This window comes from Babylonia areolata, chromosome 18 (genome assembly GCF_041734735.1).
Source record: "Babylonia areolata isolate BAREFJ2019XMU chromosome 18, ASM4173473v1, whole genome shotgun sequence".
Classification (NCBI taxonomy): domain Eukaryota; kingdom Metazoa; phylum Mollusca; class Gastropoda; order Neogastropoda; family Buccinidae; genus Babylonia; species Babylonia areolata.
In genome coordinates, this window is record NC_134893.1 from 10889539 (window position 1) to 10902038 (window position 12500).

General features: G+C 44.4%; 1 protein-coding gene across 1 annotated transcript in view; it reads left to right on the forward strand.

Moving 5' to 3' along the window:
* LOC143291928 (voltage-dependent calcium channel gamma-7 subunit-like) overlaps positions 1–12500 on the forward strand; it is a 205560-nt gene that overhangs the window by 3516 nt on the left and 189544 nt on the right. Inside the window, exon 2 of the mRNA XM_076602068.1 lies at positions 8679–8828. Coding sequence (XP_076458183.1) covers positions 8813–8828 — 16 coding nt within the window. The 5' untranslated portion in view covers positions 8679–8812. The remainder of the gene's footprint in view (positions 1–8678; positions 8829–12500) is intronic.

The window sequence follows — 12500 nt, forward strand, 5'->3', positions numbered from 1 at the left end:
CCGCTCATCAGTCGCTTCCTGTATCATTCAGTCAGCTCGCACACTCATGTATGTTAGAGTGAATTTGTTTTCTACAGAATGTTGCCAGGTACAACCCTTCTGTTGCCGAGAGTGCTTTTACCTGCGCTTAGTGCATGCTGCACACAGGAACTTGGTTTACCGGCTTTCATCCGAAGGACTAACATCCGGATCAGGAGGTGTAGTGGAGTGAAGGGGATGCGGGTTGGGAGTTGGAGGGTGGGGGAAGAAAATTCCGGCGAATGTAGCATGTTTCGTTTATTTTGTTCATAGTCTGTTCATCTATCACGATGATAATTTTTATCAGACTGAAAGACTAGCAAGTGAACGATTCGATCCAGTACCCTGAGAATCTCTCGCTTCCTGGGCGGGACGTTGAAAGTATGGTAGGCATTCGCACGACTTCCCATCACCGCAGGGATTTCTACAAATAAAGCCAGACCTCAGAACTGGCACGGCAACGTGTGGCGATGGGGCCGTGAAGGTGGGGGAGACATCGAGTGGCTGTATTTAGTTCGCGTCCAGTCTCCCCCCCAATGACCAATAGGGCGAACATTGTCCACCACTGTGGAGCCGGCAGAAATGGTCCTCAGCCATGCGACTGCCGCACACTTTTGACATTGGGGGCAGCGCCCTCCCCCCCCCCCCCACTCCATCAAACCCCGGTGATGGTAACAGACCCCAGGAGCGAACATGCCTGGCATTGATATCGTGTTTGCGGTGCTTTTTTCTTTTTTTAATAATAATTTCAGTTTGAAGTTGTTTGTTGTTTTTTTTTTTAGTTTCTGTCTTGGAACGGCAGCTGTTGATGAAGGAGAATCTACGGTTACAATTGAAACAGCATCTCTTCTGAAGAGAAATCACCGTCACCTTCAGAAGGCGCGCGCGCGAACACACACACACACACACACACACACACACACACATATATATATATATATATATATATATGTGTGTGTGTAGACAAATAGATAGATATGCTATAGGGTCTTCTTCACGAGCGAGAGTGAGGGAAAAAAAGGGGGGGAGAAAATGAAAATAATTTGTGGCACTGCAGTGAAATTCTGACCCTGGGCAATAAGCAGATTGATTTTTGCATGGAGAGATTCGTTGTAACAAGACATTACACAGCGGCGGGGGCCTAGACTGTAACTAAGGGTCGATGCCTTCCTCTGTAGTTATTTTGTTTTGTTTGTTTTTTCCCACCGTGTATGTACGGTTAGGATTGTGAAACAGGAACTGTGATGAAACAGGAGCTTACACGTACAAGAGTATGCTTGTCAGTGAAGGGCTTGTCACCAGTGACAGACTTCCTCTGAGGATTATTATTTATTTATAGTCTGTTCATCTAAGATGATGATATTACACCTTCTGAGGATTGCATTACATTTGTTCAGCAATATCACATTTCATTTTGTTTTAGTTCATCTACTTTGTTCTGTTTTGTTCTATTTGATTTTGTTCTATTTTATTTTTGTTTTACTTTCTCATATTTTCTTGTATTTTCTTCTTCTTTTTTTCTCTCTCGAGGCCGGACTACACGCATTGGGTTGGTTTATAGCTGCTGATCAGGAATCTTGCCTGGCAGATGTGGTGTAGCGCGTGTATGGATTTGTCCGAGCGCAGTGACGCCTCCTTTTGTGTAACTGAACTTAACAAAACCCAGAAAAAAATCAGCTCTTAAGAGTACACAGAAATTAATGATTGTTCTAGGAATTCTTGTAACACTGTTTTTTTTGTTTTTTTTTTTTTTTGTTTTTGTTTTTTTTTACCAGGGTTCGGCAGACAAGATGTTATTAACAAAGAATGAAGCCAGGAGATGAAATGATTAACAAAGTGTAAAGAGTGGTAACTCTCCATTCACAAGGTACACAACTTCAAGTCAGTGCTGCTTTCGCTACCGATTCAGTTAGCACTGTAGCAATGTACCTTTTATTTTCCTGTGTGTTAGTGTAAGCAGCACTGACTTGAAGTTGTGTACCTTGTGAATGGAGAGTTACCACTCTTTATACTTTGTTAGACAAGGGGTTAATTTAATCAAAAACAAAATGAAGTCCGCGCGAACAAACAAACTCCGGATTATGAAACGCTGTCCATTGATAAATACACTTCTATCGCCATTAATAGAAGCCCCGTTTCCCCCTCGTCCCATTCTTCAAAAGTAACATATTGCAGACAGTGGATATTTTGTTAATAACTTGGTTTGAGAAAGGAGGATCTCATAAAGCATCGCCCTGCCCACAATAAATAAAAGCCCTCATGGATGTCATGAAAGGATGGAGTAATGTTTACGCGTGTCTTCCAACATGCTTTCTCTTCTTTTCTTTCTCTTCATTTCCCTTCCACCTCTTTCTTATTTTATTTTTCTCTTAAGAACACATGCACGCACTCACGTACGCGCAAACACACAAACACACACACACACACACACACACACACACACACACACACACACACACACACACACACACACACACACACACACACACACACACACACACACACACACACACACACACACACACACACACGTTTTGGCGTGCACAGATTGTATTTGTTTCGCCTTTGTTATTCATTCGACTGACCGAGATAGAAGAGGCTATGCAAATTTTCGAATGGTTTAACCCAGATGTTGGACACCAGAGACTGAGTCATCTGGAGAAATGAGGACGCTGGCAAAAGTCCAGGAATGTAAGACTATGACTCCCTCGAGTACCAACTTTATTCATTTATCTGATCGTTATTTGTTCATTTAATAATAATAATAATAATAATGGTATTTATATAGCGCTGGATCTTGTGCAGAGACAAATCAAAGCGCTTTCGCACCAGTCATTCACACGCATGCATAACTCTAAAACTGTAGAAACTAAAGACAAGGAAGGGCAGGCAAGGGAGGCTATTTTGGGAAGAGGTGGGGTTTAAGGCCAGACTTGAAAGAGCTGAGTGTGGAGACTTGACGAAGCGAAAAAGGAAGTTCGTTCCAATCGCAAGGTCCAGAAACAGAGAAAGAACGGCGGCCAATAGTCGAGTGTTTGAATCTGGGTATGCGTAAACAGAGTGGATCCGAGGCCGATCGTAGTGAGCGAGATGGAGTGTAGAGGTGAAGGCAGCCGCAGAGATAGGAAGGGGCAGTTTTGTGAATGCATCTATAACATAGAGTGCTGATCTTGTACTTTATTCGGTGTGAGATAGGGAGCCAGTGGAGATGTTGCAAAAGAGGAGTGATGTGCTCAGATCTTTTCTTTCTGAGGACGGTAAATCCGCAGAAGGAAACGTATGGTAAACTGTCCCATAGCAAAATCATAATGTTGGGTTCTCTGTTGGTCCTGCAGGCTTTGATTTAAAATGAAGCCGGACAGGAAATAACTGAGTGATATGCAGGGATAGGATCGTTCACATTCTGCACCCGGACTCTTCGTCTTCTTCTTCTTCTCCTTCTTCTTCTCCTCACCTTTTAACACTGTGAAAGGGCACAGCGCAGAACTCTTCACCAATTCCACCAGATCTGTTAGTTGTGTGTCAAAGGTTGGGTCTCTGCAAATGGCTTTCATGTCCTTCTTCTTCTTCTTCTTCTGCGTTCGTGGGCTGCAACTCCCACGTTCACTCGTATGTGCACGAGTGGGCTTTTATGTGTATGACCGTGTAGGCAGCCATACTCCGCTTTCGGGGGATGTGCATGCTGGGTATGTTCTTTTTTTTCCATAACCCACCGAACGCTGACATGGAATACAGGATCTTTAACGTGCGTATTTGATCTTATGCTTGCATATACACACGAAGGGGGTTCAGGCACTAGCAGGTCTGAACATATGTTGACCTGGGAGTTCGGAGAAATCTCCACCTTTTACCCACCAGGCGCCGTCATCGAGATTCGAACCCGGGACCGTCAGGTTGTAAGTCCTATGCTTTAACCACTCGGCTATTGCGCCCGTCATTTTCCTATCCAGTCTGCAAAATTGTCAGTCCATCGTTTTATTTCTGTCACCCCCTCCTTCTCCCTCCCTCAATAGTTCGTTGAAGGACTGTTTAATTAAGCAAAGCACTCAATAGTTCGTTGAAGGACTGTTTAATTAAGCAAAGCACTCAATAGATATTTTAAATTCTTCAGACATTGATTTGCATGATATGGCACCTCGTGTTCTGGTGCCACCTGTCCCTCCCTGGGAGTTAACAAAAGCAAACGTCAACATATGTGCTTCTGACACAACAAAAGGAGAATCCCCACATATAATAGCAGCATCTGTCAGAATTGAATTAGAAGAAAATTTTGATTATCATTTAAACGTTTACACTGATGGCTCGGTCCTGGATGATAGCAGTGCAGGATCTGCTTTTGTCATTCCTGACCTAAAAACAGAAAAATCTTATTATTTAGGTAAGGGACATTCAATTTTTACAGCTGAATTGGTGGCCATCCTTATGGCTTTAAATCATCTTGTTGATATACCAATCATAATAAGTAATATCCTATTTTGCGTTGATTCTCAATCTGTCTTAAAAGGTTTGCTCCTTTTTGAGAATAATCAAAGAGAAGATTTATTTTTTGAAATTAGGTATTTATTGCACTCCCTATTTGTGAAGGGTACAAATGTTGATTTTTGTTGGATACCATCCCACACTGGATTCCGTTATAACGACCAAGCAGATAGGGCAGCAAAAAGGGGAGCAAAAAATCATATAGATAGTATAAAAGTATATTGCCCATTGTCATACAAGGAAATAAGCAATATACTAGAAAGAGACTTTTATAGGTGCTTGAATTCAAGTCTAAAACCTCGTCAGTTGACTCTCTCAGACTTTGGTCCGATTCGCAGACCAATTCTGAGCTTAGCTCTCAGACTATTATCAAATTCATTACGGACCAAGTATTGTTCTAATGTCAAGTGTATATGCTTTAATAACCTGACAATTGAGCATATAATTTTTCACTGTAGCTTGATGAAGCCTTTTGTACACGAAAGTGTGTCTTCACAAGTGACTGAGAACGTTGATGTTTTTGACTTTTTGCATTCATTATCAGTTGTTTCGCTTGTCAGTTTAACGACTTCTCTTTTACGAAGTCCTTTAAGTAATTTCCTGTAACTGTATTTAGAGGGGTTTTTTTTTTGTTTGTTTGTTTGTTTGTTTTGTTTTTCTTTCAAATTTCACCCACATTTTTACCCTCATTTGCCCAGTTTCCCCAAACCCTCCATTCATCCACATCTCCCACCCCTTCTAACCGATAATACTCAGATGTATTCATAAATACTTTTACAAAATGTCTTCAATCACCGATATGTGTGACGGGACATTAAACAAAAATTCCTTCCTTCAATAGTTCGTTGAAGGACTGTTTAATTAAGCAAAGCTACTGGATCTTGTTACGTGGTCATAACAGCATAGTTTTCCTTTCTTAGCTGATGGCAGCAGATCTTCGTAATGTCCAGTGTGTGTGTGTGTAATGGTTTTAGTGCATGTGTTCAGTGATGATGTGTTAAGTTCTTCTGACGTGCGCCCGGACCATGCAGTAAAACTTGCCCAGTGCTGTGTATCGAATGACAGATATCCAAGCATTTCATGGTAGAAACTTATTATAACATAGGAAACGAAAACACTGTCATCAGTGGGTATTGAAATATAGATGTCGATGTGCACAAAGACACGATTAGGCATGAATTTGATATATATTGCCCCCCGTGGAAGAAAAAAAAATGTTAGGTAAAGGAAAACGTGGAGACGTGCAATTTAGTTGATGTCTACAGAGAATTTCACACAGGAAAAAAAAACAGACAATAGAATTGAAAAAAAAAAAGAAGAAAGAACTCAGCAAAGTCGATGGATTTGCTTTTTAATATTTGATCATACGATGTTGGATGTGGAAGATGTGGTTATTAAACCAGGTTACTGCTCCGACCTTTCAAGTTTCTGAAAGTGTTCACAGATTCAAATATTTGGGATCTATCGTGACAGACGAGGGATCAAAACCAGAAATACTGTCAAGAATTGCCCAGACCACAGCCGCAATGACCAAGCTCAAACCCATCTGGAGAAACAGAAAAATCGCCATCAGTTCCAAAATCAGACTGATGCGCTCTCTGGTCATGTCAATCTTTTTATATGCATGTGAATCATGGACCCTCACAGCGGACTTAGAGAGAAGAATAAGAGCTGTAGAAATGAGGTGCTTCCGAAGACTCTTAGGCATCTCATACAAAGACCACATCACGAACGAAGAAGTCAAGAGACGCATCCGCAATGAAATCGGGCCCTATACTGACCTTCAAACACTCGCCAGACAACGAAAACTGAAATGGTTTGGTCATGTCACACGCTCCTCTGGTCATGCTAAAACAATCTTACAAGGCACAGTGAGGGGAGGAAGAAGAAGAGGCAGACAAAGGAAGAGATGGGAGGACAACATTCGAGAGTGGACAGGCATGGAGCTGAGAGACACCCTGAGAGCGGCCGAGAGACGCGAGGACTGGAGAAAGGTGGTTGACAAAGCTTCGAAGGCGCCCCAAAGGATTCGGAATCTGAGGGATCGGTGACGGTGACTGCTCCGACCATAGCATCGTCGCTTTAGACTTTATAACAGCATGGTTTGAGTTGAAACTTACGGCATTCTTTTCAGGTTATCATTGCTTTAGACATATACCACAAAAACGCATAATCAGTATCAGGAAACACCTGCCCCTCCACCCTCCCCTTAAATCAAACAAACACACACACAAACAAGAATAGCGCGTGTTCCATGTAAGAGTCGATGACACCGTCAGACTCGCGTCTTTTTCTGCATGGAGCATGTGTTTTACGAGCGTCACAAGTGTGTGTGTTTGTGTGTGTGTGTGTGTGTGTGTGTGTGTGTGTGTGTGTGTGTGTGTGAGCACTTTCTGCCTGAGATATGTGCGTTTATGCTTCATTAATTACCAGCTTATCATAAAACTGCTTTGGGATGTCTGAAAGCGCTCTATAAATACACTATTGTTGTGTTGGTCGCTACTTCTGCTGCTTTTGTTGCTGTGCTAAATTAGCTCGTTTTACCAGCTTTTTTTATCACATCACTTTCCTGCTGATCTCCCGAAACAAGGCATCGCGAGACAGGTGGATGACAGGCCATTTAGAAATGACATGCAGAGAGGAGGAGGGAGAGGAGGAGGGGGGGGGGGGGGCGAGAGTGGCTTAGATCACTAACTTACAAAGATGCTCAGATCAGACGAAGATCGGTCCAGCGTTAATACGTACCCTGCACGCTTCTTGTGAATATACTACGCACAGCATGCAGGGTCGACTTGACAACCTGTGATGTGTATGTCAGATGCCATTTGTTCCATCTGGACTGTGTGTATCCTTCTTACTTTATACTTGCCGGTTTGTATTAAGATGTGTATGACATTGAATGATGATGATGATCATCATCATATGAAGAAAAAAAAGAAGTAGTAGTAGTATAGTAGTAGTAGAAGAAGATGAAGTGGTAGTAGTAGTAGTAGCAGTACTATTAATAGAAGAAGAAGTGGAAATATGTCTTTGCCATACCTTTCATTCTCATTAAATGAATAAAAACGAGAAATCAGTCGACTTACCTCCACCCGTTGCAAGATTTGCCTGTCGCGCCACAGAGTGTCAAAACCCAAACGTCTTTCATCAGAAATACCAACAGTCATTTGTGGCCATTACTTTTAGACTGTATCGGCTGTCACCTGCAAACGAGCAAGCTTCTTCTTCTTCTTCTTCTTCTTCTTCTTCTTCTTCTTCTTCTTCTTCGTTCGTTCGTGGGCTGCAACTCCCACGTTCACTCGTATATTACACGAGTGGGCTTTTACGTGTACGACCGTTTTAACCCCGCTGTGTAGGCATCCATACTCCGTTTTGGGGGGTAAACGAGCGAGCAGTCATGGTCTGACAGATTTCTGTAGCTCTACAGTGGGGTCATTCTAGAAAAGAAAAGAAAAAGAAAGAAGGGGGAAAAAAACAAACCCAAACATAATTCTATTAAAACAACAGGTTGAATGCATTGCCGTTGTACCAACAGCTAGAGGGAAACAACAGAATACTCGAAACGTCACAGCGCATGAAGACCAACAGCAGCAGTCTCTTTACGTTCCATGATTATATATATATATATATACCCCAGGCATTTTCGGACACGTGAAAACGTTCATGCAACTAAAACAAAGTATGGCTTACATTATGAATATAATAATCACTGATGAGACCTTCAAAGAGGGAATACTGGCAGCATGGTGATACAGAATAAATGAGTGTGGCAGGAGAGAGACAGACAGACAGACAGACAGATAGATAGACAGACACACACACACACACACACACACACACACACACACACACACACACACACACAGAGAGAGAGAGAGAGAGAGAGAGAGAGAGAGAGAGAGAGAGGTGGCAGCTCGACATTTAATGAAAAAACAAAAAGCTGAGACCAAGAAAACAAGTTGGGCAGGTAAGAAGACAGCAGACTCGAGACAAAAAAAAAAAAAAAAAAAAAAAAAAACCTTCGATGCAAACGTTCTTACAACAACAGCAACAACGACACGTGTTCTTGTTAATCGTTTTAGTCGTTTTGCATGCCAGGCATGGCAACGTGTCACACAGTTAAAAGATCTGTTTGAAAAGACCGTGTCTTGATTTGAGCTGTGGCGTGTTTTGGTGTGCAGATGTGATGTGATGGAGTTGGACAACAAGAGTGAACGCTCTCACCCTGCGGTGCCGGAGAACTGATGCCAGAGACGATCAACAGCCAACTGAGGATTCTGACAACCACTGCTGTTCGCTATTTTTGTATTTCAGGATGTGGGGGTGTTCAGGTAAGAAACGCACACAATCACACGCACGCACGCACGCACGCACGCACGCACGCACGCACGCGCACACGCACACCCATCCTCACCACCACCCACCACCCACTTACACACCGTCTCTCTCCCCGTCTCGCTTTTTATATCGCCATCTCTGTTTCTCTTTCTGCCTCTGTCTGTCTGTCTACCTCTGTCTGTCTGTCTGTCTCTCTCTCGCTTAACAAGTTGGTATGCAGTCTAATGTTTATTTTCCCTTGCGTTCATTGATTTTTTCTCGTTTTGAAATTGCTATGCGATGGGTTAACTTTCTTGTTTGAGGTGGATAACTGGCAGATCAATATTTACCATGGGAACCCCCCCTCCCCAGAGCCCGCCCACACAGTGCATGGTTTGTGGTGAGGCATAAATGTATGTTGTCACAAAGCTATGCTCCCTCTTGGACACTGCAACGCATTATATCATTGAGAGAGCTCCAGCATTTGTTTGTTTACGTCTTGTGTGTGTGTGTGTGTGTGTGTGTGTGTGTGTGTGTGTGTGTGTGTGATGTGGATGGCGGAGGGTGTGTGTGTATATATAATTGAATAAAATGATGCAACAATCAATATAAGGGTGGTGCTGCACTGCAGAGACGTGCACTTTCTGTGGAGAGCAGAGAGAGAAATCTGTGTGGCTAAAAACAATACAATACAGCACAATCCAAGATTACCATACTTAAATTCCAGAAATGCCAAGGGAGGTAGAGGGGAGGGGGCGGGGGGGGGGGGGGGGGGGGGGGGGGGGTGGGGGGGGGGTTAGCTTTACACTGCATTTTCGTTATCAATTCTATGAATCATGGTATGTGCCACTCACCAACCTTCTAGAAATGAGAAATCGTTGATACTAGTTTCACTGTGTAGTGTGAACGTGGTGGTGTGTCCATCGAGATCGATGATGACCATCGTTGTCATCCAGCTGGGGGATGGGGGGAGGGTGGTGGTGGGGTGGGGTGGGGGAGGATGCTCATGAATCTATCTGTGAATGCGCAGATGGCTGAATAGTCCAATCTGCGCACGAAATGTTCGCTGACAGTTGGGGCAGACAAAGACAGGCATACCATTGTCAGGGAGCTTGTTTGCCCGTGACTTTCTGGCCTGCCTCTTCTGAACAGCTGCAGCAGTCCTGTTGGCCTCGCACAACTTGACACCTTTGTGCACAGCAGCGCGCATTTTGTCACGGTCCACTGCAGATTCCTCCCAGGAGTCAGGGTTGATATCAAACGCTTTCAGAGAGACTTTCAGAGTATCTCTGAAGCGCTTCTTCTGACCTCCGTGTGAACGTATTTCATCTGTGAAGAAACACAAGAATGTTACGTTAACTTAACATCGGAACACTATTGAACATTTCAAAATAAATGATATACTTAGCTCTTCTCTCTCTCTCTCTCTCTCTCTCTCTCTCTCTCTCTCTCTCTCTCTCTCTCTCTCTCTCTCGTCTCTGTCTGTCTGTCTATATTATTTACCAATCCCTCCTTCCGTCCCTCCCCCCCTCTCTCTCTCCTTTCTCTCTCTCTGTCTGTCTGTCTATATTCTTTACCAATCCCTCCTTCCCTCCCTCCCTCCCCCCCTCTCTCTCTCTCCCTCTGTTTGTCTGTCTGTCTATACTCTTCACCAATCCCTCCTTCCCTCCCTCCACCCCCCCCCCTCTCTCTCTCTCCCTCTGTCTGTCTGTTTGTCTGTCTATACTCTTCACCAATCCCTCCTTCCCTCCCTCCACCCCCCGCCCCCCCCCCCCCTCACTCCCTATGTATGTCTGTCTGTCTGTCTGTCTATACTCTTCACCTATCCCTCCCTCCCTCCCCCCCTCTCTCTCTCCCTCTGTTTGTCTGTCTGTCTATACTCTTCACCAATCCCTCCTTCCCTCCCTCCACCCCCCCCCCCACCCTCTCTCTCTCTCCCTCTGTCTGTCTGTTTGTCTGTCTATACTCTTCACCAATCCCTCCTTCCCTCCCTCCACCCCCCCGCCCCCCCCCCCCCCCCCCCCTCACTCCCTATGTATGTCTGTCTGTCTGTCTGTCTATACTCTTCACCTATCCCTCCCTCCCTCCCCCCCTCTCTCTCTCCCTCTGTTTGTCTGTCTGTCTATACTCTTCACCAATCTCTCCTTCCCTCCCTCCCTCCCCTCTCTCTCTCCCTCTCTATGTCTGTCTGTCTGTCTATATTCTTCACCAATTCCTCCTTCCCTTCCTCCCCCCTCCCTCTCTCTCTGTCTATATTCTTCACCTTCCCTCCCTCCCTCCCCCTCTCTCTCTCTCTCTGTGTCTATACTCTTCACCAATCCCTCCTTCCCTCCCTCCCTCCCCCCTCTCTCTCTCTGTCTATATTCTTTACCACTCCCTCCCCCTTCCCCCCCTCCCTCTCTGTCTATCTCTGTCTCCTTTCCTTCATTATGGGCCATGACCTGTAATCACCCGTGTCCGTGTCTCTGTCTTTTCCTCACTCTCTGTATTTCTCTGCCTCTCCTTCCTGCCTTTTATTTTCTTCAATCACGTATGGAAGTCGTATTTTTTCTTCTTCTGAACTGGTGGTTGATCAAAAGACGGAAGAATTCAAAGAAGGTTTTTTGTTGTTGTTGTTGTTGGTTGTTGTTTTTTTTGTTCTTTCTTAAACATTGGCTAGCTGGTAGAATAGAGAGAGAGCGTGATGCGTCACAATGTAACGTTCCCCAGGGAAAGGGAACGTCCTTTCAGCAGTATGAGCTCCTCATCAGCTGATAATGAAACCTTTCATTCCTGATGGGAAGGATTCATTTCCAATGGATACACCCCTCCACTCCTTTTTGTCTTTTCATTCCGTCTTGGCTCCGTCCTAAATGGGCTGCTGACTTGTAATTGAAATGGCTGGGCTGCTTCTCAGTCTCTCTGTCTCTGTCTCTCTGTCTCTTTCTTTCTCTCTCTCTCTCTCTCTCCCTCCGATGCACATTCACGCACATGGTCGTAAGATTTGTAACAAGGATAGCTCGAGCGTCTCAACACTTGCATATTCAGCAGGACGTTGTCTTACGCATGCATTGAAACACACGTTTAGAGGCAATGACTCGGAGAGGAATGCGCTTGTTCTCTTACATAACACAACGCACACATAAGCGCGCGCGCACGCACACACACACACACACACACACACACACACACACACACACACACACACACACACACACACACACACACACACACACACACACTTAGATATTCATGCACACGTAAGTGTTTTAAGCGCACACACGTTATCATACTTCCAGCTGCTGTTCTTTTCTGTTTTGTTTCTTTATTCGTTCAAGCCCATCTCTTTCCCCTTTCCCTGACTCCCGAAGGGCCTGACTGTGCAATCACTTCACGCCCAGTGCCGCATTCCACAGCATTGTGTTCTGAAGCGGTTTGTCAGGGTCCCACCCTCCCTTGGGATGACGCATCGAGTCTGCTGGTGGATGGATGGGGCACACAGCCATTGAGATGAAGCTGTTCATTTGGCTGCCTCGTTTGTCACTTAAATGTTTAGCATGCCATCCCATCCCATCTCTTCAGCTTCCATCCCTGTTGCTCTAAAATATCTTCTTTTTTTTCTTTTCTTTTTTTTCACTGCACCATATCCCTTGCTGTATCGATGGTATGCGATGCGATGTGCCATTCACACACCTTTCGTCTGTAAC